Below are 22,638 nucleotides of genomic sequence, written 5' to 3'. Positions count from 1 at the left end.
AACTGCTTCACTGCCACCAAAATGTCTCAAATGACTGAATGGAGCGACTCGCACTTCTATCGAATAGAATATTGCTCTGCACTTCACTCGTATTACCTTTTCTTAGTGACAAGGATATTTGAGATATATAGCTGAAAACATTCGGTTAGAAAAATTTGTCTCCACATTTCTGTCTAGTAAGTGCTTGCCAGTAACATTTTTAGCGTTTTATTTGTTTGTGAGCCAGTAGCGGCCCTGGACTTTGCGGGGCCCTGATCTGTTTATTTTTTTTGTAGGCCCTCCACCGGATGATCCGAAAAACACTGTCTTTCAAACAACATTGCTAACCCAACTAAACTGAAACGTAATTTCGAATATGGTTTAGCTGAATTATTTTAGGTTATTTTGATTTTCTTTACTGAATAATCATCCTCAAGGCAGTTCAATAAATGCTAAAGATAAAATTTGCAGTATAATCGCGTCATTAAACGTGGAAATAAAATTTTTTTGAAAGTTTTCTTGTACGAAATCATGAACTGAAATAGGTATTGACCAGCAATTTATGGCCAAACGTAGTAAAAACTTAATTTTCCGTTCCCATTTATATACATATTTTTAACAAAACACCTGACAAATAACAATAAATCAAAATCAACACGTGTGGAGTGGGGCCCTGATAGCAGCGGGGCCCCGGGTGGCTGCCCACCTCACCATACCGTGCAGCCGCCCCTGTGTGAGCGGTAAAAAATAAACCCACACTAATTCAAACTACAGTTCTAATTAGGTACATATGTGTAACAGTTTCGTGTAGTGAAATTAATTCAACCTAATATTGCTTGAAAAATATTTTATATGCATTATACACAGAAATATATAACAATTAGATATTTGTTCACATGTCATTTCTGTACTCTGGGGAGTTCGGAAGTAAGTACGGAGAGTGTGAAGACCCAGCGAGTGCTACGAGAGGGCGAGACAGGCGGTGCGACGCGGGACTGTGCGAGTGAGCCATCGGGCAAGGACTGTGTGTAAGGAGTGAGTACAGTGAACTGTGATAAAAGAGACATTATGAAGAGCGTTGGATAGAGAGTGAGATGCTTCTTATAGGACATTTAGGGCGGAATTCATAGTGGTGATATAAGCAATACTTGAAAAAAGTACTGCTTATATGCATGCTTAAGTATGGCATTAAATTCATAGCGAACAAAAAGAGCACTGCTTATTAGTTCTACTTCAAGTAATACTTCACGAAGCACTGCGTCAAATAAGTACTGCTCAATACGAATTCACAGCCATGAAATAAGTTTGCCTTGTTTCGCAAGTATTCATAATCAAATAAGCCGTGCTTATTCATTGATATAAGTAATACTTCATGAAATCGGCTATCTAGGTGACTCAAGTACCGGTACTGCCTGCCCCACACGACACCCATTAGCAGTTTTCATGTAATTTTTATGCTAGCGCGCCTGCTCCCGTGTGGGTAACATTTCAGCACCCTTCCAAGGGGTTTGGCTCTAGGTATAAAAGTTTTCATAACCGAAGTCTTAGCCAAAACCGTAATAGAATGTGTTATATTTTTCTGCTATACCCACGAGCTGGAGCCGTCAAGATGGCGGACCCACGTGTTGCAATATAACCCCGTATATAGTCTGTATTGTCAACATTAAGGGACGTAACAAATGTAATGGTATGCCAAATGAAACTTTATAATAGTAAAACTACTATGGAATATATTTGTTAAGCTGAAATTGCCACAGAAAGAAGTAATCGGAAATTTTAAAATACGTTATGAAAATACGTTGCATTATATATTACCCATTATCTCCTTTCACATTCGTAGAAGTTGCGGTAGCGGAGTGGCGAAGGGCACGATGGTTGAAGGTGGTTCGTATCCTCATCAGTCCATTTTTTTTTAGTTTTTTTAAATAACAGATAATTAAATTGTACATACTGTGCTTTCTGCAAACATAAATTATTAGAATTAATTTATGATATAATATTATTAACTACATTTAGGTGTCTCAGTCCATTGATTTTATTCATAGTACTACGTACCTAGATTTATTTTTACTTTTAAAAAAGTAAAGTAAAATCACATGTTCACAAATAATTTAAACCAATAGTTAATTTTATAATTAAAACGCCAACGTTTATTAAGAAACGAGTGTCCATAAATTAATAATGAATAAACTGATACTTCATAGCGACACACCTGTGAGGGTAAAAAAAAACATGCAAAATGTTTTTCTTCACCTAAGATTTAAATTTATTACGCGGTATGTGCGTGTTTATTTGTCTCACTGGGTTAGAAAATTTATTAGTTACAATTCCTCTAATTATGTAGTTAAATATATAAGTAATCAATAAATCTTATATATAACATATATGAATCGGTAGCATTTTTTTACTATTACAATGAAATTAGCTTGATTAACTGTATAATTAAATTAATATTAGAATTTAAACCGTACATAAACTACATTTAGTAAACCCAATGTCCCTTGTATCATTTAAATTTATATATTTTTAGATTTTGAAATTAACCTACAACTTAAAAATATATTTGTAATTCCAAAATTGCTCTTAATTTGTTTTTAAATACTAAACCAATTTTGTTATTTATTTGCAAATGAAAAAAAAAGATAAAATATCAAATAATATTTCCGCAAGTTACATAATTCTTTCCGAATCAGTATAATGTTTTCCTCTCTTTTCTTTCCCACTAGCCATCACGAATCATGAAAGTTGTTTCGCTACCACGTGGTTAACTTCACCTGCTTATTGATCACAAACACAATATGGCCAACATAATTTAACAACACAAAGATTCAAAACATATTTATGTAGTTGTAAGTTCGTTTTTAATACATGTTCATATTTATGTTATTCAAGTTCACTATCAAATAAAGTATAAATATCATCTTATGTATTAATTTCATTATTTTAAACGCATATATGGTTTGAAACTTGGGCATTTTTATTTTCAAACAGGTAAACTATGTATTTACAGCGGTATATTTGCTTGCGTTACTTTGACACCAAATTCGTCCTTTACTTTTTGAGATACTTCATCAAGTACAGCATGGCCAATATAAGTAGTGCTTGTTCAAGTATTACTTCGTCAAGTTTAGGTTTATGAATTCATTGCTGGAATAAGTACTACTTGAAGAATAAGCACTACTTTATAAAGTATTACTTATTCGCCAAACAAGCCTTCGACTATGAATCCCGCCCTTAGTGTGGTTATGTAAATATAAGTACTATACATATTAGAAGTAAATAAAAACTGTATAAATCTTAATTATTGGGCTATCCTTAACGAACCCTTTACTCCCACTCGTAACAGTATTGAGCTCGAATCTTTACCGTTGTTTCTCACCACGTTCATCAGAGGAGACAGTCCTCAGCTCGCGCCTAGCATATGCGTTTGTGTGTGTGTGTGTGTGTGTATGTGTGTGTGTATGTGCGTGCGTGTGTGTGCGGGAGCGCGAAGAGAGTAAATGGAAAAGATAAAATTATATTGGTCACCGCTCTCGCACCGTTTTCTCCTCGCCATTCGCGAGATATCTTTTGTCCCTCTACATTGCACTTGTCAGGCTAAACCTTTCCTAATGCCACAGTCTTCTCGATAAGGTGTGCGAGCCACGGCGCCACGCAGAGCCTACATCGCAGCGATTCACACATCCATTTAGTCTTGTTTCATACAAGCAGTATACTTAGTAACAATGGTGGTCTAATATATATATACCGCACTTCGCGAAGGAATAGTTGACATAAACTATTCGGCGACCTGATACAGTGAATACTGAGCTTGATACCATTAATTTTTGTTCCAAAGAGGGCAACATTTCATTGGCTGTCGCTTCTGTATCTTCGCAATGTGATTCATGTTCGTTGTTTTCAGTATTCCCAAAGCAGATATCGAGGGTTTTAAGCTGTTTAATATTTTTATAATGTTTTTAGTAGCAGTTACGTAATGTTCTTTAATAGACGTTAAAGGAGAATACATAAAACTATATTATAGGTATATAATTTTTTTTATGTCTGACACTTTGGTGTCATTCATTAGAATAAACAAAAAAAGAATTAGCACTTATAAAGTAAACGTGTGTGAGTGCATACAGTCACTTTAAACTACGTACGGTATTTACACTAACGTAAACCTTTTTAAAAATTGTAACAATTGACAAATAAATAAAAACAACTCAATTAATCTTACATTAGTTTTTAAATTGTCAATTTTTAAAAGAGTAACCTTACTTAGATATTATTGAAATCTCTTCAGTTAAATTATCAAGTCAAAGATTGTCACTTTTTATTTGAAAATTATTCTTTGTTTTCATATGATCAGGAAGTATAACTATTATAATTCTAAATATATTCTAAAGATCTCTGTGAAATTGTTTTTAAATTAGAGGAATAGGTAAACTTATGCTCTGTCTATGCCATGTAGGATAATTATGAGCTAAATAATTTAACGGATTTTCCCTTTGATACATACTCGTTATTTCAGTTCGAAAGCTCTAATATGCGATCTTTTGCTACCATATACTCTCTATAGTTTCAAAATATCCTTGGCTGGGTATATATGGTGTTTTATTAATGACTCTTAAAATTTGTGGTTTAAATGACGTTTAGCTCGTTTCTCCCCAGGCCACAATGCTAGTATATTGCGAAACATAGCAAAATAAACCATTTTAATTCCTTGAAGTGATATTATATATGTTAGTTCAACAAATGTATATCTACACCATTATTCGAATTTTGTTTGTAAGGTACGGTACATGTTTGTCCCATTTAAGATAATTCTAGAACACTATACTTAAGTATTTTACATTCTGTATTGTTTCTATTGCCTTTAATGTTTCTCAATTAACGATTATTTCATTACACGCATGGCATGCTAGTTCATGTGTGATAGTTGACCAGAAATTCTGGCAGAGAAAAAATATGTTTGATTTTGTTTACAATGGAGAAAGAATTGTTAATTGTTTAAGATAAGTACTAACCGTTTCAAATACAGGATAATTTTTTAAAGATAATTTAATTGCACTATCATCTGCAAACGAAACTACTAGCTCACCTAAGTCAGTGTCACATAAAATAATTTTTGTATATCAGAAAATATTAGATCACGACTACTGCCTTGTCGGACCGCTATATTTATGTTAAGGGAGTGTCCTAATTCAAATACGTGAGGATATTTGAGCGATTTTTCGATATCCCTCCCCCATTGGTGAGATGCCGCGAGATTTGACTCGACAACTCTCCACCCTCCGCTTATAAAACATGACATTTTTCAGAATGCGTTATTTATCGTGTAAATATGTTAATCTGTGCTTCATTGCGTTGGATTAAAAAAATGTATTTGCTTCATAGCTGTTATTTACGACTAGTTAAGACAAGTATTTAAGAAAGGACGTAGTCTAGAATCACAGTAAGAAAACCGAACAATAAAATACCTAGATATTAGTTACTAAAATTCGTCAAAGAATATTCATAATAATTTAGTCGGTGGGGCCTTACATATGGTCTCAAAAGTAACTGCTGTAACAAACATGGCCATGTGATTTTCAGTAAAATCATCTGCTCCTTGAACCTCACCGCAGAGTTCGTAGAGTCGCGCGTTTTGCTGGCCGGTGGTTGGCTGCAATAGAGACTACTTTGTGGCTTGAGGTTTCAATCCCGGGAATTGCATTTCGAGAAATTTAACCTCTCAGGGGTATAAAAGTGGGAATGAATGCTTTAAGTAGTATAATTATTTCTGCGAACTTAATCATGTGTAATTAATGATTTTTGGTACAAAAATTAACATACAAAATTTTTTAACGCCATCTTTGTTTTAATTTTGTGCAGTTTTAACCCTAAAGAATGTAAAATGGAAGAGTACATTAAAAAAAATTATAATATTTTTTTCCGAAATTTTTATATCTTAATACATGTTTTTGGCTATTAATAATAAACATACGAAAACTTCCACGCACAAATAATGTGTTTTGGAAATTCAAACACTAACGGGCAAATAGGAGCAAGATTATTTATAAGAATATTATTTTATTTTTAAACTTTTAATTAAGCATAGAGAATAATTCTTGTTGTCAATAAAAAACAAACAAACTCTTATATCAAACATCAATCGTTTGTGAAACTTTATCTCTAAGGTTGAATAAGGATTGTTTGTTTTAAATATTAATATAGATAACATCTCCTAATGTAATTAAACATTATGATATTTGTTTGTAGCTGAAATAAAATACAAAACTAACAACAAAAATATTTTTTTTTAGTTTATGTTTTATTTAAAAAATGTATCTGAAACTACTAAAATAAAATTTCGATTTATGATAAAAATACAAATTAAAAATTTTTTCAGTTTATTTTGAAATTCCACCCCTAAAGAACGTTAGGCCTAAGGTTGTTTTTTTTTTAAAAAATAGGCATAATTCATAATCTTCTGGATCCATGAATAAACATAAGAATGAAAACAAGCACATTGAATAACAATTTTTTATTAAATTTCTGATTTCGTCTTTTAAGCATGTAAAAAATGAAAAAGTTATTTTTTTCATAAAAATTTATTTTTCTACAGCAAAGAATGCTGGATGTAGGCTTTTTAAAGGTATGATTTTATCAATACTCCAGAAAATGCGCGAACGAAGTCGCGGGTTATTAGCTAGTCTAAAATAAATATATTATTTGGTTGTTGCTGACAGTCACATATTAGGCAAGCGTAACACATCTCAAACACTGTAAGTTCAGAGCCTTGCGTGTTGAGGCGAAGGAATATAGGCCTAGATTTCTAAAAGCAAATAAATTATAATTGTTTTAAATTCATATGAAACTGATTTGCGCACGCCATCTCTCGTGCACAGTTAACACTATTTGCGAGGACGTCATCTTCAGCTGCCATCCAGCGACGGGTTAATGAGTCAACTGCACGCCTTCAGCGGATACTTTTCCGAATGGATAGTTTTCCGGATTATTAAAGAGATGTGCACCAGCGGCGAAAACCGGAATGGTAACCATTCAGGCTGCGGGCACTTTTCCGGAATTTTTAAAGTAAGTGCATTGCCAGATAAACCCGGAATGGTAACCATTCACACTGCGGGCACTTTTCAGTATTTTTAAATTAAGTGCATCGGCAAGGAAAACCGGAATGGTAACCTTTCAGGATTTTAGGAGCTACTTTTATATTTGCGCGCACAAGACTGGAATGGTTACCATTCCGGCAGCGGATACTTTTCCGTACATCGCAGAACGAACACGGAAAACTATCCAATCCGGAATGGTAACCATTCAGCTGCGGACACTTTTCCGGATTTTTTCTAGCAGCACATTTGCAATAAAAGCCGGAATGGTAACCATTCATACAGTGGATACTTTTCAGGATTTTCAGTTATACGATGTTTGCCAGTAAATCCTGAATGGTAACCATTCCGGATTTCTCTGGGCACATGAGGATGTATATTTTCCGGAATGGTAACCATTCCGATTGGATACTTTTCAGCCCCCCCCAAACTACACTACACAAAAATATTTCCCTCGCATTTCAGCATCTTAAAAACACATTTTGTAGACTATAAATAATTTAATATGGACATTAAAAATCTTCATATTTGAGTTTTTTGTGTTCTGTCACCCTAAAAATGAAAACATTACATAAGAAAACCCTTGAATATTTGCGTTGGATTTGCACTCATTAAATAATGATCTACAATTACTTTAAGTATTCCAGTGAGCTAAAATGTAAATTCTATGAAGCTAGTTAAATTACGATTCTACGATTAAGGCCGTTTTCCTCATTCCTCACTCATTTTGGCAGAATTCTCCTTCGTGCATGGAAAACTAGCATGTGTATTTTTTTGTTTTAAATCGTCTTAATAAGAATACAGTGCTGCTTCCTATAAAGCATTTTTGATACCATTTCTTTCTTCTCGTCCGCGATCTGGACGTTATTTGTAATTGCAACTATCACCGTCAGAAGCGCTATCTGTACGCTTTAAAGTTAACCTGAAAAACAGCTACCTACCGAGTATTCTATACGCTACTTCGAGGGCAATGCCGCTGTACTCATTCCATAGAATGTATACGAAAATATGGCAGAATTCCGTCTCGTCCTTTGAACGTATGGCAGATTTCCGTTATGGTACTTTTCCGCCTTCTTCGAAGAGGCCAGGCGGAATACTATCATTATGGTAGTCTTCTAGTATGGTAGTCTTCCGCGTCCCCCTAACACCCTCCTCTTTTCCCTTTTCTGGTTGTTTGCATCCTACTTAATGGTTACCTGCTAACGCCCTCCTCTTTTCCCTTTTTTCAGTTGTTTGCAACCTTCTTGCTGGTTACCTACTATGTCTCTCTCTTTTTCCCCTTCTCTTGTGTTTCAATCCTACTTGCTGGTTACCTGCTAATGCCCTCCCCCTTTCCCTTTCCCAGTTGTTTGCACCCTTCTTCCTGGTTAACGTAAAACAGGATAAATAAAAACAGTATGTTCAGAGAAATATATATAAAAAAAATTCTTCAATAAAAATCACTCTTAAGGGGCCCGCCTCGTCAGGGGTGTATGTGTGTTAGTGAGGCGGGATGATAAGCGTGACGCTCGCTGGTGCTTCTACGCGGTATCGCCTCTAAGCGCAAGTCTGTGAACTTGCGCGCAGTCACTGTGAAATTTGAGCGGCGACTGATATGGCATATAAATGAGTTCAAATGTGTAATACAAGTCCCTGAGGTGTTTCCAAGAATCCGTACCAAATGCGTTTTATGCCTAAAAATTACTCCGAAAACATGCGTTTTAGCAATTTTAACTCTTCTAAAAATACAGTTTAAAAATTATCAGAAATCAAAAGTACTATACAGCCCTCACCATATTCTTAAATGCTTTTCGTAAACAGTAGTTTTGAAATCGCGTTGTTTTTCCTGAAGCTCTGCGCACCGTGTGTGTCCGGGCAGTTCGGGTTCTTAAAAATGTTGGCAAATAACTTTCAAAATTGAAAAATTTTAATAAATTATTTTATTCATAATGATTTTTGACCAGACTGTTCCTATTCACCATGCTGTTTCTATTCACTTCATTTTACGTTACCTACTATAGCCCTCCCCTTTTCCTTTTCCCTGTTGTTTGCACCCTCCTTGCTTCCAATATTTAACTTGTCCAAATAAAATATCTTATTAAAGCAGAGACTATTAAAGTTGTCATAATATAACTCTTACACAATAATATTAGTGATCTAATAAAAATTAATACATCTGCTACATATAAAGCAGTTTTATTTCCCACAATTTTTTTATGACCAATATAAGGAGCTGTTGGCATATGAATGCCGTAATTATTATAACATTTTTTTATAAATTTTATGATTTTAAACACTTCGATGATTGGTGAAAGATGTACATTCTAAACCACTGCTTGTGGGATGATCTACAATTTCATTACTAATTCTTCGGAGTTAAATATAGTTTAAAATAATATTCTAAAAGTTTAGTTACAATGAGTGGCATACACTAAGTTAGTCCATGGTTGATTGTAATATTACGTACATAGGTTTCCTTTTACTAAGTTATGCATGGCATCCTTTGATATATAATCAGATTATAAAATAAATTTAAACAATCTGAAGTATTTTATAATCATTGTTATCAAACAAAATAGCTTAATGTTAGTTGGCATTCATACTGTTAAATAACACGGTGTTAAAAAGAAAAAACATAAAAAATTAAAGCTTGTCGGATTACATAGATTATTTTGCAGTTTGTTTTACTGAATTTTATATGCAATTTTGGTTCAAGGATGCAATTAAATACAATAGTTTTATGGAAAAGTAGTTAAGTACGTTAAAGCCACTGATATATTTAAAATTTTGCATTTCTCACTAAACCAGACTAAACTTATACAGTGTCATAATCTGTTAAAAAATACTTGCTTATTTTTATTTTTTTTTAAACATAACAGACCTTCGTAATATTGTTTCATTTCACTTTGGAAAAGCGATTCCTCCATAATGGCTGGAATTTCATTCCATCTATTCTGCAATAAAAATTTATTTTTTAATTTATGTGTCAATTAGTTAAAAAAACTTATATATTATCGTGCTAGTGACATTTTCTTTCAATTCCTTTTCATAGAAAATTTACTCTGCTACATGTATGCATATGAGTGCGCACCGTGTGCACCGTGCACACCGTGCGCACCGTGTGCACCGTGCGCACCGTGTGCACCGTGTAGGAGGCTGCCCGCCGTGCTGCGCAGTCCCCGAGCAGCTGCCCGCCCCACCTGCGCGAGGGTCGCAGTCGCAGGCGAACGCATCGATCGCACAGCACACACAAGCGAGAGTAACGGCGATAAAATCCCGCCATCTTGAATGTTCAAATGTGTTGCCTTAGCTTGCGTTGTTTTTTTATTTTATGGCTCGGCACGGCCCAGCACCTAGCTCTAGGCTCTTTTTGAAGTCAGTATTCACGAACTGTAGTATTTATTATGATAGATGTTAGTTTCCCCACATGAAAAAAAAATATAGCCTATGCATTATTCCTCAGTTGTTACACACTGGAGCGTGTTAATAAATTCAACATAGTTACAATGTATGAAAGTTCATGAATATATTATTTATCCCTCTGTCATGCAAAAAAATAAGAATAAATTGCTGAAAATCGAAAATTATAGCAAAATATTAAAAAGTTAGATGACAGGGCTAATCCTGCTCAAAGAAGAATTTAACCTAGGTACTGCTTGGCACACCGCTGACTCGTAGAACTAGTTGGCTCGAGTGTACAGCACCTTGCTGTCACTATTGCGGCTGCGTTCCGGAAGCATTGTGCGATCTTCGTCAGTTGAACAATCGTCGCAACATGAAGATGCATCGCAGACATCACGTTTAGGCTAGTCCAGGCTACTGGAGTCTGTCTTAACCAACATGCTCCCCGCTGTAGGTATAATTTTGGCGTAGATGGAGTTCCGGGCAATTTAAAGTAATATGTAATGTATTAGCTTCTTTGATCGTCTTTTTCAAACAAAAGAGTATTTAGAATTGTTTGACACATTAAATATGTTGTCTTTTTTAGTTCTCCATAGTTCTTCTGTCATGGCTTTGTTACAAAAATGCTCACAGTGCCTCTACGAAGGTCAGGTATGGCATAGTCCCAAGACATGGTATTAGGAAGAAAGGAGGTAAGGGCATGCGCATCTTCCCTCCCTCCACTCCTAGGCCTCTGACGTCACCTGGCGGCCAGGCCATGCGCCTGGAGGGGCGGGCGCGGGCCGGACGAGCAGCGCTGCACGTGTTTACCAGGAAGTTGTTTGCCGCTCTTGGTACGCCATTGTCTGTGATTGACCTCGTCAAATGTTTAGGAGACGGCAGCGGTTTTAAATATACTTATATATAATATTATTTGTATTAGTTTATTATAAGTTATAATTCAACTCACATATATGCAAGACTTTATTTAGAAACCATGGCATACTGCTCTGTCTTTGGGTGCAACATTAGCAGTAGGCGAAATAAAAGTGTGAAATACTTTCGTTTTCCTACTTGCTCTGAAATTCAGAAGTTATGGATAAACTGCTGTCGAAGGGCAGATGTAATTAATGTCAAAACCGGTAAGTCATATTATAATACACCACTTTTAATATTGTTTACACGAGAATTAAAAAGTTTCTATGTTGTCAATAATCTATGTACGTGTTTTGTTCGTTTTCAGCACGAGTATGTTCAGCTCATTTTAGCTAAGAGTGCTTCTACAAAAGCTTACGAGAGAAACTGCTAAATTACTCACCGGTGAAAACTCGAAAATTAAAGAAGGACGCAGTGCCTAACTTGAAGCTTCCAAACGTTACCTGCACTGTACAGTTAAATAGAACTGAAAGACAGAATATCAGAACAAGGAAGAACTTAGTAAGGGAAATTCTATTACATGCAAACAGAACAACAGAGTGAGTAGTAATTAAAATCTGTATACTAGCATTAATCTGTCGTAGTAGTTACATTAATTTAACATGCAGAGCGATTTTAAATGATGAAGAACACATTTTATATATATCTGTATAAAACATGTTTATGGGTATTTTTTGCTGGCTTGCGTTCTGTTTTTATTTAACAAATAAAATTTCCGAGAAAATTATTTTTTTTATTTTTTACATGCTTTTATATCATCGTGATAATTTAATTATTTAATTTTCACTCGTATTAATTCTGTGAAACCCACAAATGAATTACTCTGCTAAATTTAACCGCCTATAATTACGTATTTCTTTATCGTTGCTGTATATTTTATTCTCGTGCAAATTCCCTTACAAAGTGAATTAACTTTTGAATTAGGCTTATATATAACCTTAAAATTCTGAAGTATAAATGTTTAGAATTTTCCCATATTGTATTGTAGGTCTATATACTGTTGAGATAATGTTAGTCCTATTAAAGTATAATATAAGTTTTGAAAAATAATACATATAATATAGCATTAATGAATTTCAATAGCTCTAATATGTTTGTAAATAAAATTCAATACAATGAAATTTCATTTGTCAACACTTGGTTTTTACAGGCTGAGTCCGAACACCGAAGAGCATGAATCACTGCCGCCTGTCTCTACTGCCTGCCAAGACTCGCCTCCTGTTGGTTCCGAGGATGATGTTCGAAAACTTCACGATAGGATTCGAGAACTGGAATCACAGGTAAAAGAAACTTTGATTAAAAATGAAGAATTAGAAAAAGAGAAGACATCTCTGAAGGAAGAAATGGAAGCAATTAAAACACTGCACACTGATTCTAATATTAAAGTGCAGGAAGTGTTAGGGAGATTTTTCACTCCGGGACAGATTCGTTTGATTTTACAGAATAAGAAACGAAGGATTTGTTGGTCTGCAGACGATATTGCTGCTGCCATTTCTTTGAAGAGTGTAAGTGCGAAAGCATATCGATACCTTAGAAACAAGCTTAAATTTCCATTACCTGATTTAAGTACTCTACGGAAGTGGGCTTCGCAGTTAGATTGTAACACGGGCATTTTATACGATGTTGTGGCTTTGATGAAATGCAAGAGCAGGGAACTTGGAGATTTTGATAAAGTCACTGTCATTTCTTTCGATGAGATGAAAATTAGTAATCAGATATGTATGGACAGGAAAGAGCAACAGATTCTAGGTCCTTACAATTACGTACAAGTTGCAATGGCTCGTGGCCTCTTGAGTAACTGGAAACAACCTATTTACTATAATTTTGACGAACCCATGTCTGAAACAACACTGAAGAAAGTGATCGTGTGTTTAGAAGAAAGCGGTTACAAAGTTTGCGCGGCAGTAAGCGACATGGGAGGAGGTAATCTAGCTGTTTGGAAGCAACTCGGCATATCTCCTATCAACACATCATTTAAAAACCCTCATGATAGCACCAGGCTAGTTTATGTTTTTCATGATGCGCCACATTTATTAAAACTAGCACGAAATCATTTCATTGATAAAGGCTACGTCCTTCAGTCAGAAGTTATTGATAAAACATCTATTGAAAAGCTACTGTGCAAATCAACACATGATCTAAAATTAGCACCGAAACTGACCCAAAATCATCTTGATGTCCAAGGGAGTGGAAGGCAGAAAGTCAAAATTGCTGCACAATTATTTTCAAACACGGTTTCGTATTCACTGAAGTATGCACATGCTAATAACCTTATTGAACCTGACACTAGTGTGATCCCAACATCAAATTTTCTCAAATTATTTAATGACTGGTTTGACATTTTTAATTCTTCTGTTCCACAAACTGCATACGGGAAAGGTTTGGTTCATCAGGATAAGATTTTATGTGAAATGACAAACACAATCGAACTGCTGAGAGTTATAGGTGGGAAACATAAATTGCCTTTTCAGAAAGGAATTCAGATAAACAATCAATCTTTGAAAGATTTATTCGCCTACTTAAATAAGTCACTGAACGTTCGGTACATCACGACTGTTAAACTTAATCAAGATGTATTAGAATGCTTTTTTTCATATATCAGAGGAATGGGCCATCAAAATACACATCCATCACCAGTAGAGTTTAAATACAGGCTAAGAAACTATGTATTTGGTAAGCATTCTGCTGCAGTTTTTTCTGAGAAACAAAATACCAATGAGAGACCTGAAGAATCGTGCTTGCTTGAGGTCGCATCTCATGTTTGCGAAGGAGAAAAATATGTGGGTGAACGTAACAACTTATTACTTCAAAGAGAATTTGACGTAGCATCAAAGCTGCAAATGGAAACTTTAGCTGCAAGTGACTGTGTAGAGGAATTTCCTTTCGAACACAATGGACATTCTGAATTGACGGAACATTCGATAAGGAACGAAGGGTTAAAATACATTGCAGGCTACGTTGCTCACCGCTTCAGAAATGCACATCCTGAGCTCGGCTCTGTGAAATTGACAACGGAAAATTCTTTTATTGCTACACAATCTGCTGGAGGCTTAGTAAATCCCGAAAATGAATTTCTTGAAAAAATTTCTGTCGCAGAAAAATGTTTCAACGATTTTCATGGTCCACTATTTTCCACTGATAAAAATATATTTGATGTTTTGACAGGTGTAATTATGAAAGAAATAGGGAATACCTTACCTTTTAAAGTTGTTCACTGCTTCGTAAGGACAAGGACGTATATACGCATCAAGCATTTGAATATAAAGAACAAAAATGAAAAGGACAAGAAGAGGAAAGAAATAATCAAAATGAAAAAATTTATTAACTAATTTTGTTGAAAACGGTACACTACTTTCACATAGGCTGTCAAGGTTTCTACGGAGTTAAACATAAACTTTATGTTTTGTGTAGTAAAAATTTTTGAATGCATTATCTTGTTCCGTGAGAATGCATATGTCGAAAATAATAAATATTTTTGTTAATTTTTTTATGTTTCCCAGGTATTGTTGTGTTCAAATAAAAAAAATTGTGTTTCATAAATGTATACTTCTTTCATAATTTTTTTTGTTTACTATAAAGTTCTACTTTGGTAAGTAATTTTTGTAACACGTTTGACTGGCCTACATGTTAATGCAAGTTCTAACTACTTCAGAAAAACTCATATGTATAATTGAATTAATTAAGTAAAAAATGTATTTGTGATAGTTCGCAACGTTGTCGGCCGGTTCAACATTGTACATTCCGCTGTCACCAATGAGGTAAAATAAACCACAGTAGCTGGCTGAATAGGGGCCGAGCGTGTTGGCCGAGCGGAGAGACAAGCCAGTTGGCCGCCAGATGACGTCATGCGCAGTAGCCGTCGAAACTTGTCGGCCGCTTGCCTGCCCCCTGGTCCCAAGAGACCCTACCGCACACGTCTGTCGCAACTTATATTAAAATAAACCCATTCGAAATCCAGAAATAAAAATGTAACATGTTCAAAATATTTAAAATTATATGAAGATTGATTTTTGATTAGTTATCAAGCAAACATATGATACATACCTGATATGTTAAAATTATTTCTAAGTAGGCGAATCGTTGACTGATCAAATATGTATGCATACAATGGCTCTGGTGAAAGAGCAAGTAACATTAGTTGTTGAAAATGTGGTACCACGAACTTAGCATCCGTGTAGAACTAGAAAAAAAAATTCTTAGTTAAAATATATTAGAATTAATGACAATATGTAGACAGACAATAAGAATTATTTATGTAAATAAATGTTATTGGAAATGTTATGCACCAACATTTAAAACACAAGCTAAGATCGTAAGTCATGAGAAAATATTATTAAGAGGTAGACTATCATGGCTCTAGTGAAATACAGAATATTGAATAAAGTTTCTCAATCTTATAAGAAATGTTATAATAGTTTATTTAGTTATTATAAAAAAAATTCTATATTTCATTTATGTTAATACTATATGTAAAATTCATTATTTTATAAGAATTAGCATATTTAACTTACACAAACTAATATTGCAATATTTCTTGGTCATATTCATAAATTATGAAAAATGTGTGGTTATTAATTTTTTTTTTGAGAATATTCACATTCTGCCTTATGTCTAACAATAAATAGAGGAAGTTTAAACGAATACTCAAAACATTCAGCCAGACCTCTGTATAGTGCTCTAGAGCGTGCTAACGACATGCTTACACCACTCTAGAGCAGCGATTCCCAATTGCTTTTGGCGGAACCCCAACTCCTTCAAAGAAAATTATTTGACAATAATTGTGTCTGCTTTTTATGAAATTTGTCCTGACTCACGGAACCCCTGTGGCCCTGCCACGGAACCCCAGGGTTCCCCGGAACGCCTTTTGGGAACCGCCGCTCTAGAGCATGCTAATCGACATGCTCACGTTACTCTATAGCATGCTAACTGACATGCTCACACGGCTCTAGTGCATGCTAATCGACGGGATGCAGGATCATTCCGCCATCTTGGATCCACCATTTTGAATTTGTGACATCAATGTTGCACTTTTAGTTACAGCCACCATTTTGGGTGTAACGCCATCTTGCAATCTTAGATGACCTTGACCCCCCAGTTTGTTAACCGATTTAGAATGTATGCAGAAGGCAGATCGTATGGAAAACGTGCCAGTGAATACGAGTTAGCTCGCCGATGTACGACTTCTCACAGCTCCACAAATACTAAAGGAGTTCTATTCTCTTTGAGCATTTATTTTCTGAGCTTGTAATCTAAGCTCACGCGACGATCGTCCCTTTCAGTTGAAGAGCCCGCCGTAAGTCATCGGCGTGCGCCAGCTCACGTTTTTTTTTTCTCCTTACTCCTTTGTGTGTTTCTCCTTCCATCCCCTTCCTTTGGCCAGGTCTCTTGGGAGCACAAGTGGTTTGTTAATTATCGCGGGTTGTAGGCCTAGATAATCATGTTGGTCAGGCGCGTAGGAAGCAAATATTTAATGGGGAGGCAAAGGAGAGTATCATAATAAGTGGTGGATTTAACAAAGGGGGTGTCCGGGGGCTCTCCCCCGGTAGAAAAAAAAATTGTATTCTAAGGAGCAAAATGGTGCTATTTAAGCATCTTTCGTACCTACATAAAAATAGAATGTAATACTATCAGAAATTTTAACTTTTTTTAATAACAAATTTACTTAATGCTCGGCATCACAAAACAGTTCACTTTTCAGTTTTCGCCTCGTAGAATTCATTTTAAAGGCATTTTGTTGAATTTTCCCACTGCACAGAGTACATAAATTACAAGCACCTTCAAATTTAGTTACCAGATATCATCAAGTTATCTAGAGCTGTAGAAAAGGCAAAGATGTATTTATAATTAAAAATATGTTTGACTAATTGCATCATAATTACATGACGGTGGTTGAAGATTAATATTTGTAGTGTGAGATACCTAATATATTTTGCCAACATTATATAGCTAAAGCTACATTTTCTTAATATGTGCTAACAAACAACTGCAATAATCAAAACAAGCTATAATCAAATATTTAAGTGAGGCTGAGTCTTGAGTAAACAATTTAACAAAGACGTCATTATCCCACTCATTGCCCAATCTTAAGTGAATTCATTTGAATATCAAGACAGGAGAACTCTTAATGTTACACACCTTTAATTAAATATTCTTAGATGATGTCAATATTCAGAATTTATTGACACAAGCATATGGTGTACCTAGTGTCCACTGAATATTAATTTGAAACGTGACAGAAAAACTGCTTTACCATTAATAAATCTGAAAATCTAAATATCTTATGATAAGTTATATGACAAAATTGATAAAGTCAAATCAAAATATAACAAAACTCGGAATAGTGAGCCGTTCGAGATGTTACTATCATATCATTTTTATGTTCATAATTTAATTTACAATACATAAAAATATTCTCAAAATTCTCAGAATTATTTGTACGAACAATCCGTATTTTTTCATTGACAACTACACAGCTACTAGAAATGGCATCACAAGTTTTGATGTAAAGGAAAGAATTATTACAGCACCCAGACTTCATGTTTTGATGAGTAGCAACAGAAAAATTAAACTTTACCAAAAACGCTCTTTCTCGTGTCCTTGCAGCAGACAAATTCTTTCATAACCGACTTGATGTATATTGATGCAGTTTTATCACTATGGATATGAAGCAAAGTCAAATGAGTGAGACGTCTTTGGGACATTGAAGATCGCAAGTATGTCTTCAAACGACGAAGTGCACTAAATGAACGCTCTGCAGATGCGGCTGGAGCAGGCACAGTCATGATGAGTATCATGAGTCGAGTTACTTGATCGAGCAAAGCACGGGTCGTATCACTCTCTTTACCCAACTTTTCTGCGAATGCTGCACAAGTATCGGGGACATTTCCAGGAAGATTCTTCAATAGCTGCAACTGTGTAGGGAGACTGTCTAAATTTAAATCTTCGGTAAAGACACCGAGTATTGTGCTTAATTCAACTTGTGTAGGTACCCTTCCTTGAAGTGAATTCATCATGAGCCTTTCGAGTTCACATAGTTGTTCCAGCCCACTCTGCTCAAAAACATAAGTGTGAAATGAACTGTAGAAAGACAAACTCACTGCATGGCGAGTTATTTTTTAAACTGAATGTTAAAAAATCTTATTTTCCCGAAAATTAACGTTCTGGAAATGTGGTAAAAGAATAAACAAGGCAACGGCATGTACGGGAAAAAGTTACATAGCCATCTGATTGGCTGTACGCCAATGTCATATGTTATTATGAATCTAACTTAAGAATAAGTTTAAAATGCGAACCCCACAGAATAGGCGAGTGAAGATGCTTAAAAATAACTGCAAATCTGCTTGATAAATTCTTGTTCAATGATTTGTAGATTCAAAGAAATTTTTTTATTACTCAATGGAATAATCACGAGCGACGAGCGGAAAAAAATAATGTACCGACATACTAAACTTTAATGTTAAATAGGTATATTACATATGGTTTTCGGGATCATGTAAAAATTCGTCTCAGTCTAAACTGTTCAAAAGTAATACCTGAGTTAAAGGAATCCAACTCTTCTTTAGGATCTTTGTCTTCACAAGCATTACAGCCTAATGTGCACTGCTTTTCAGGCGGTGGTTGTGATGAACTGCAGGACTGTGCAGAACGGTTGTTGAAGAAAAAGTTGATGCTTTTCTGAGTCATTGTACGCCGCAAAAATTAAAATACTGTTATAAATGTTCTCTTTAAACCCTAAATGTTTTTCATCACTGCCATTCCGCACTTCTCACTCACGATACTACAGATAAATAAGTTTATTTTAAAGAGTTATCTAGTACGGCTCACAAAGTTTCTTGGACTTAAAAGCAAGATGTACAGCTGTTGAATGATGACTGACGTGGAAAGCGCTCTGCACGTCAGGTCGTTACCGTTAGGTAGAAACGAGGCGGGCTGAATGCAAGGGTCTGAAGGTCAGGTAGACAAGGGTGGACAAAAACGGAGCGTAAGCTACTGCAACGAGCGGAAACTGGTCTTATATCCCACAATAATATTTCCGCTATCAGCACTGTGAAACGTGAATATTTAGAAGAAAACAAGAAGAGTTGCCGTATTTATTGTGCCTGTACACTTATCGAAAAGTCTTAATTTATTTTAAGAATAAAGTAACGCACAGACAAGAAAATCCCACAAAACCACTTAGCATTGCAATGAAGACAATGCCTCTTGTTCATCTGATGCAATGGCCGGGCAAAACCATCACTTTGCCCGGCCATGAAATGTTATGGCCGGGCAGTCGCCTGGGTCGCCCCCCCGGTTCCTACGCGCCTGGTCATATTCGATAAGATGGGTGCGTCCCAATATCTTAGTTAAAACATTGGAAAATTTACTGCATAAATTTATTATTGAAAATTGTTTATCTAGTTTGAGATGGTCCAAAAGTAAGTTATTTCCATCATCAGCATTTGTCAGTAATGTGGTGGGTGACATTACCATGAGCACTACAAAGGGCATGAAAAACTGCTTATTAAATTTACATTAAAAATTCCCTGCTTGTAAATCGATTACTAGATCCATTTTAGCAATAAAATTTGAGCTTAAAATTGTGTATGTGGATAAACTATCACAAACTAAAAATGGGAAGTGCCAAGAAATACATCAGTTTTGACTCTCATCGCAGCTGCACTCTCTATGTTCAGTGCGTGTTCAGAGGCTGTAAAACATTTTAAGTTTGTTGATTCGATTTTCTTCACTAAATTACTTTGCTGCAATTTTCGAAACATGGACCCTGAAATAAACCCTTGATCTGAACCAGTATGATTAGAGCTGGTATCTCATTGATACCAATTATTGTATTAGCAACACTGTTTGAATTTTTCGAAAAATGTTATTACATTTTCATGTATCTTCAAGTTTGGGACATATACATGTTTTATATTGCCCAGTGGCTGACACTGGATTCAGGGTAACAGGTGGAATCTTAGCTGTTTTGAATGATTTTTTTTCATGCCTTGTGGTTTTTATCTACTGTTATTAGAATTGTCTAGTCTTATATTAAGGTGTGGGAATATTTTGTTTATTGTGCTGAGCACATTTGTTGTATGTATTTACATTGTTAACGAACAAAAAGCTCTTAAGGGGCTGTGGGTGAGAAGGTGCAGAATTTTTTTTCTAGCCACCAGTTTACATGTTTTTGGCATGAAATTGTTTTGGTGTTTACATTTAGCATGGCACAGTTTGATGACATGGCCATGTTTTTTTTTAAATACCTACAGAAGGGTTTCTGATTGTTTTGTGAATGGTTACTCTGATAATTGGTTGAATTTGTTTGCCTGGCATTGTATGGGTTAAAATGGGTTTCCCTTTTTGTTCATCTTGTGGTGTAAACAACTGCAGAAACAAAGATGGTGAAAATTACATCATCCAAGATGGCGAGCTCCAGCAGACGAAAACAATTTGGCGGAAATTATGTCGTATAAAATGGCGACCTCCAGCAAACGAAAACAAGATTCCGTTCTACAAACCATCGAAAGGTGTAACTCAGGAGTGGGGGGCTCGATAGAGATTCCACCGTAACAAAAAGTGCAACTGTCAGGAGTGAGGCAATCTATGGTAATGCCACAGTAACGAAGAATTCAACGTTTGGGAGGGCGGGCACTCGATGTCTATGCATTCATAACGAAAAGCGTAACATTCATGTATGGAGCACTTGGCTATGCCTCCGTATCGAAAAGTGCAACGTTCTGGAGTGGGGAACTCGATTCCAAGACGCCGGTGGGAAATGATTAAAACTTTTATTGCAGTATACTATATATTCACATACATATAGGTCCTAAATTTCGTGGATTCATTCGGTGACATGCTAAAATTCACAGTCCTATGCTTAGCATAGCCTCACATGCTTCCCTATTGGCTGATTTCTTATATAGACATTCCCCTGCTTCTGAGTGATTGATGAATTCAGTCTCTCTACTGCTTAGCGATAGCTGACTGGTGCGCAGCTGTAGAGAGGAGTAGCGGAATAATTGTGATTCAATTATCAAAGCAATGCTATGGTATATCTACATGTTTGCATGAATCCACGAAATTTCCTGTTATATATATTTATAATGTTTATATGAGGTTTTTCATTTTACGATAAATAAATAGGAGCAAAAAATAAGTCAACTATTATTTGAGAGGTAAAAATAAGGTTTTAGATGAAAATGTGTTATAACATACCCATTATATCTATGTGTTAACTTTTATTTCTCATTGTATACAGTAATATTAAATGGAATATGATCACAATTTTTAATAGAAACATATTTTGATGTATAATTTATTCTTAAAAAATTTATTCTAAAAAGTTTATATTGTCTTTAAAATTAGTTAATTGTTGCTATCCACTAACATTATCGCTTGTAAAATAAATTTTAAAAATGTGTATGTAGGCCTACATTTATATAAAGAGCATCAACAGTTAATGACAGAACTAGCAAATTAACCATAAATACCTCCAACATTGATGACAGTAGAGATGTAACATCACCTGCTTTGGCTTTTTCTACATATCTCCATTTTAATATATCTTGAATAACTTGAATATGATTTATGAAGCCATATTTTTCTACTATGGCTGGCACAGCTGATTCTGAGAAGAATCGTTGCAGTTCTTGGTAACTCTGGGTAGCCAGGTCTTCTTTTTCATCTAGAAATTAAATGTGTGTGTCTATGACTTTTAGAAATAAAATGTTGTCAAACATAATTAAATTAAAGTTATACATGATAACGATTTCATTTCTTGATATGAAACTCTTTTGTGAATATGTGTAGATTTTCTAATAATTCAATTGCTACTTCATATTTTGACTGGATTATACATAGAATTAAATCCTTAATAAAATATAGCCTCTGCCACCATGATATAAATTGTGGTTGGATCAAAGCTCCTCTCTTCATCTTTCACATTCCCCAAGTTTCAATGTCCCACGCAACTTCATATCCATGATACATTCACGCCGCAGGCGTAGAGACAGGGAGCATGTTGTGTGCAGGAAAGTCAGGGTCAGAAGTGTATGCTTAGTGTTCTATGCCGCAGTGTGCAGCTAGAAGCGGCAACTGCACGTGCCATCATTTTGGAGATCAGTGTGAGAATTATCGCGTATGGAAGCTCTTGGATGCATACCAAGCATCATCGCCCAGAGACGAGATCCGAGGAACGAAAAGACCGGAGATCCCGTACTTATTTTAAAAATCATTTCACTTATTTTCAATTCCGTTAAAATATGTCTAAGAATATTTTTAAATAAAATATTGT

At 35.3% G+C, this 22,638-nt stretch overlaps 1 protein-coding gene across 3 annotated transcripts in view; it reads right to left on the bottom strand.

The window, feature by feature from the left end:
- LOC134528813 (putative inactive carboxylesterase 4) overlaps window positions 1-22,638 on the bottom strand; it is a 99,832-nt gene that overhangs the window by 32,454 nt on the left and 44,740 nt on the right. For 2 of the 3 annotated variants that reach the window (XM_063362476.1, XM_063362477.1), the window contains exons 9-10: window positions 21,836-22,029; window positions 15,408-15,543 (exon numbers count right to left, since the gene is read on the bottom strand). In XM_063362476.1, coding sequence (XP_063218546.1) covers window positions 15,408-15,543; window positions 21,836-22,029 — 330 coding nt within the window. The remainder of the gene's footprint in view (window positions 1-15,407; window positions 15,544-21,835; window positions 22,030-22,638) is intronic. The other variant, XM_063362478.1, reaches the window with a different exon arrangement.

This window comes from Bacillus rossius, chromosome 2 (genome assembly GCF_032445375.1).
Source record: "Bacillus rossius redtenbacheri isolate Brsri chromosome 2, Brsri_v3, whole genome shotgun sequence".
In the NCBI taxonomy this organism is placed as follows: Eukaryota; Metazoa; Arthropoda; class Insecta; order Phasmatodea; family Bacillidae; genus Bacillus; species Bacillus rossius.
This window is presented reverse-complemented; position numbering and strand designations above follow the sequence as displayed.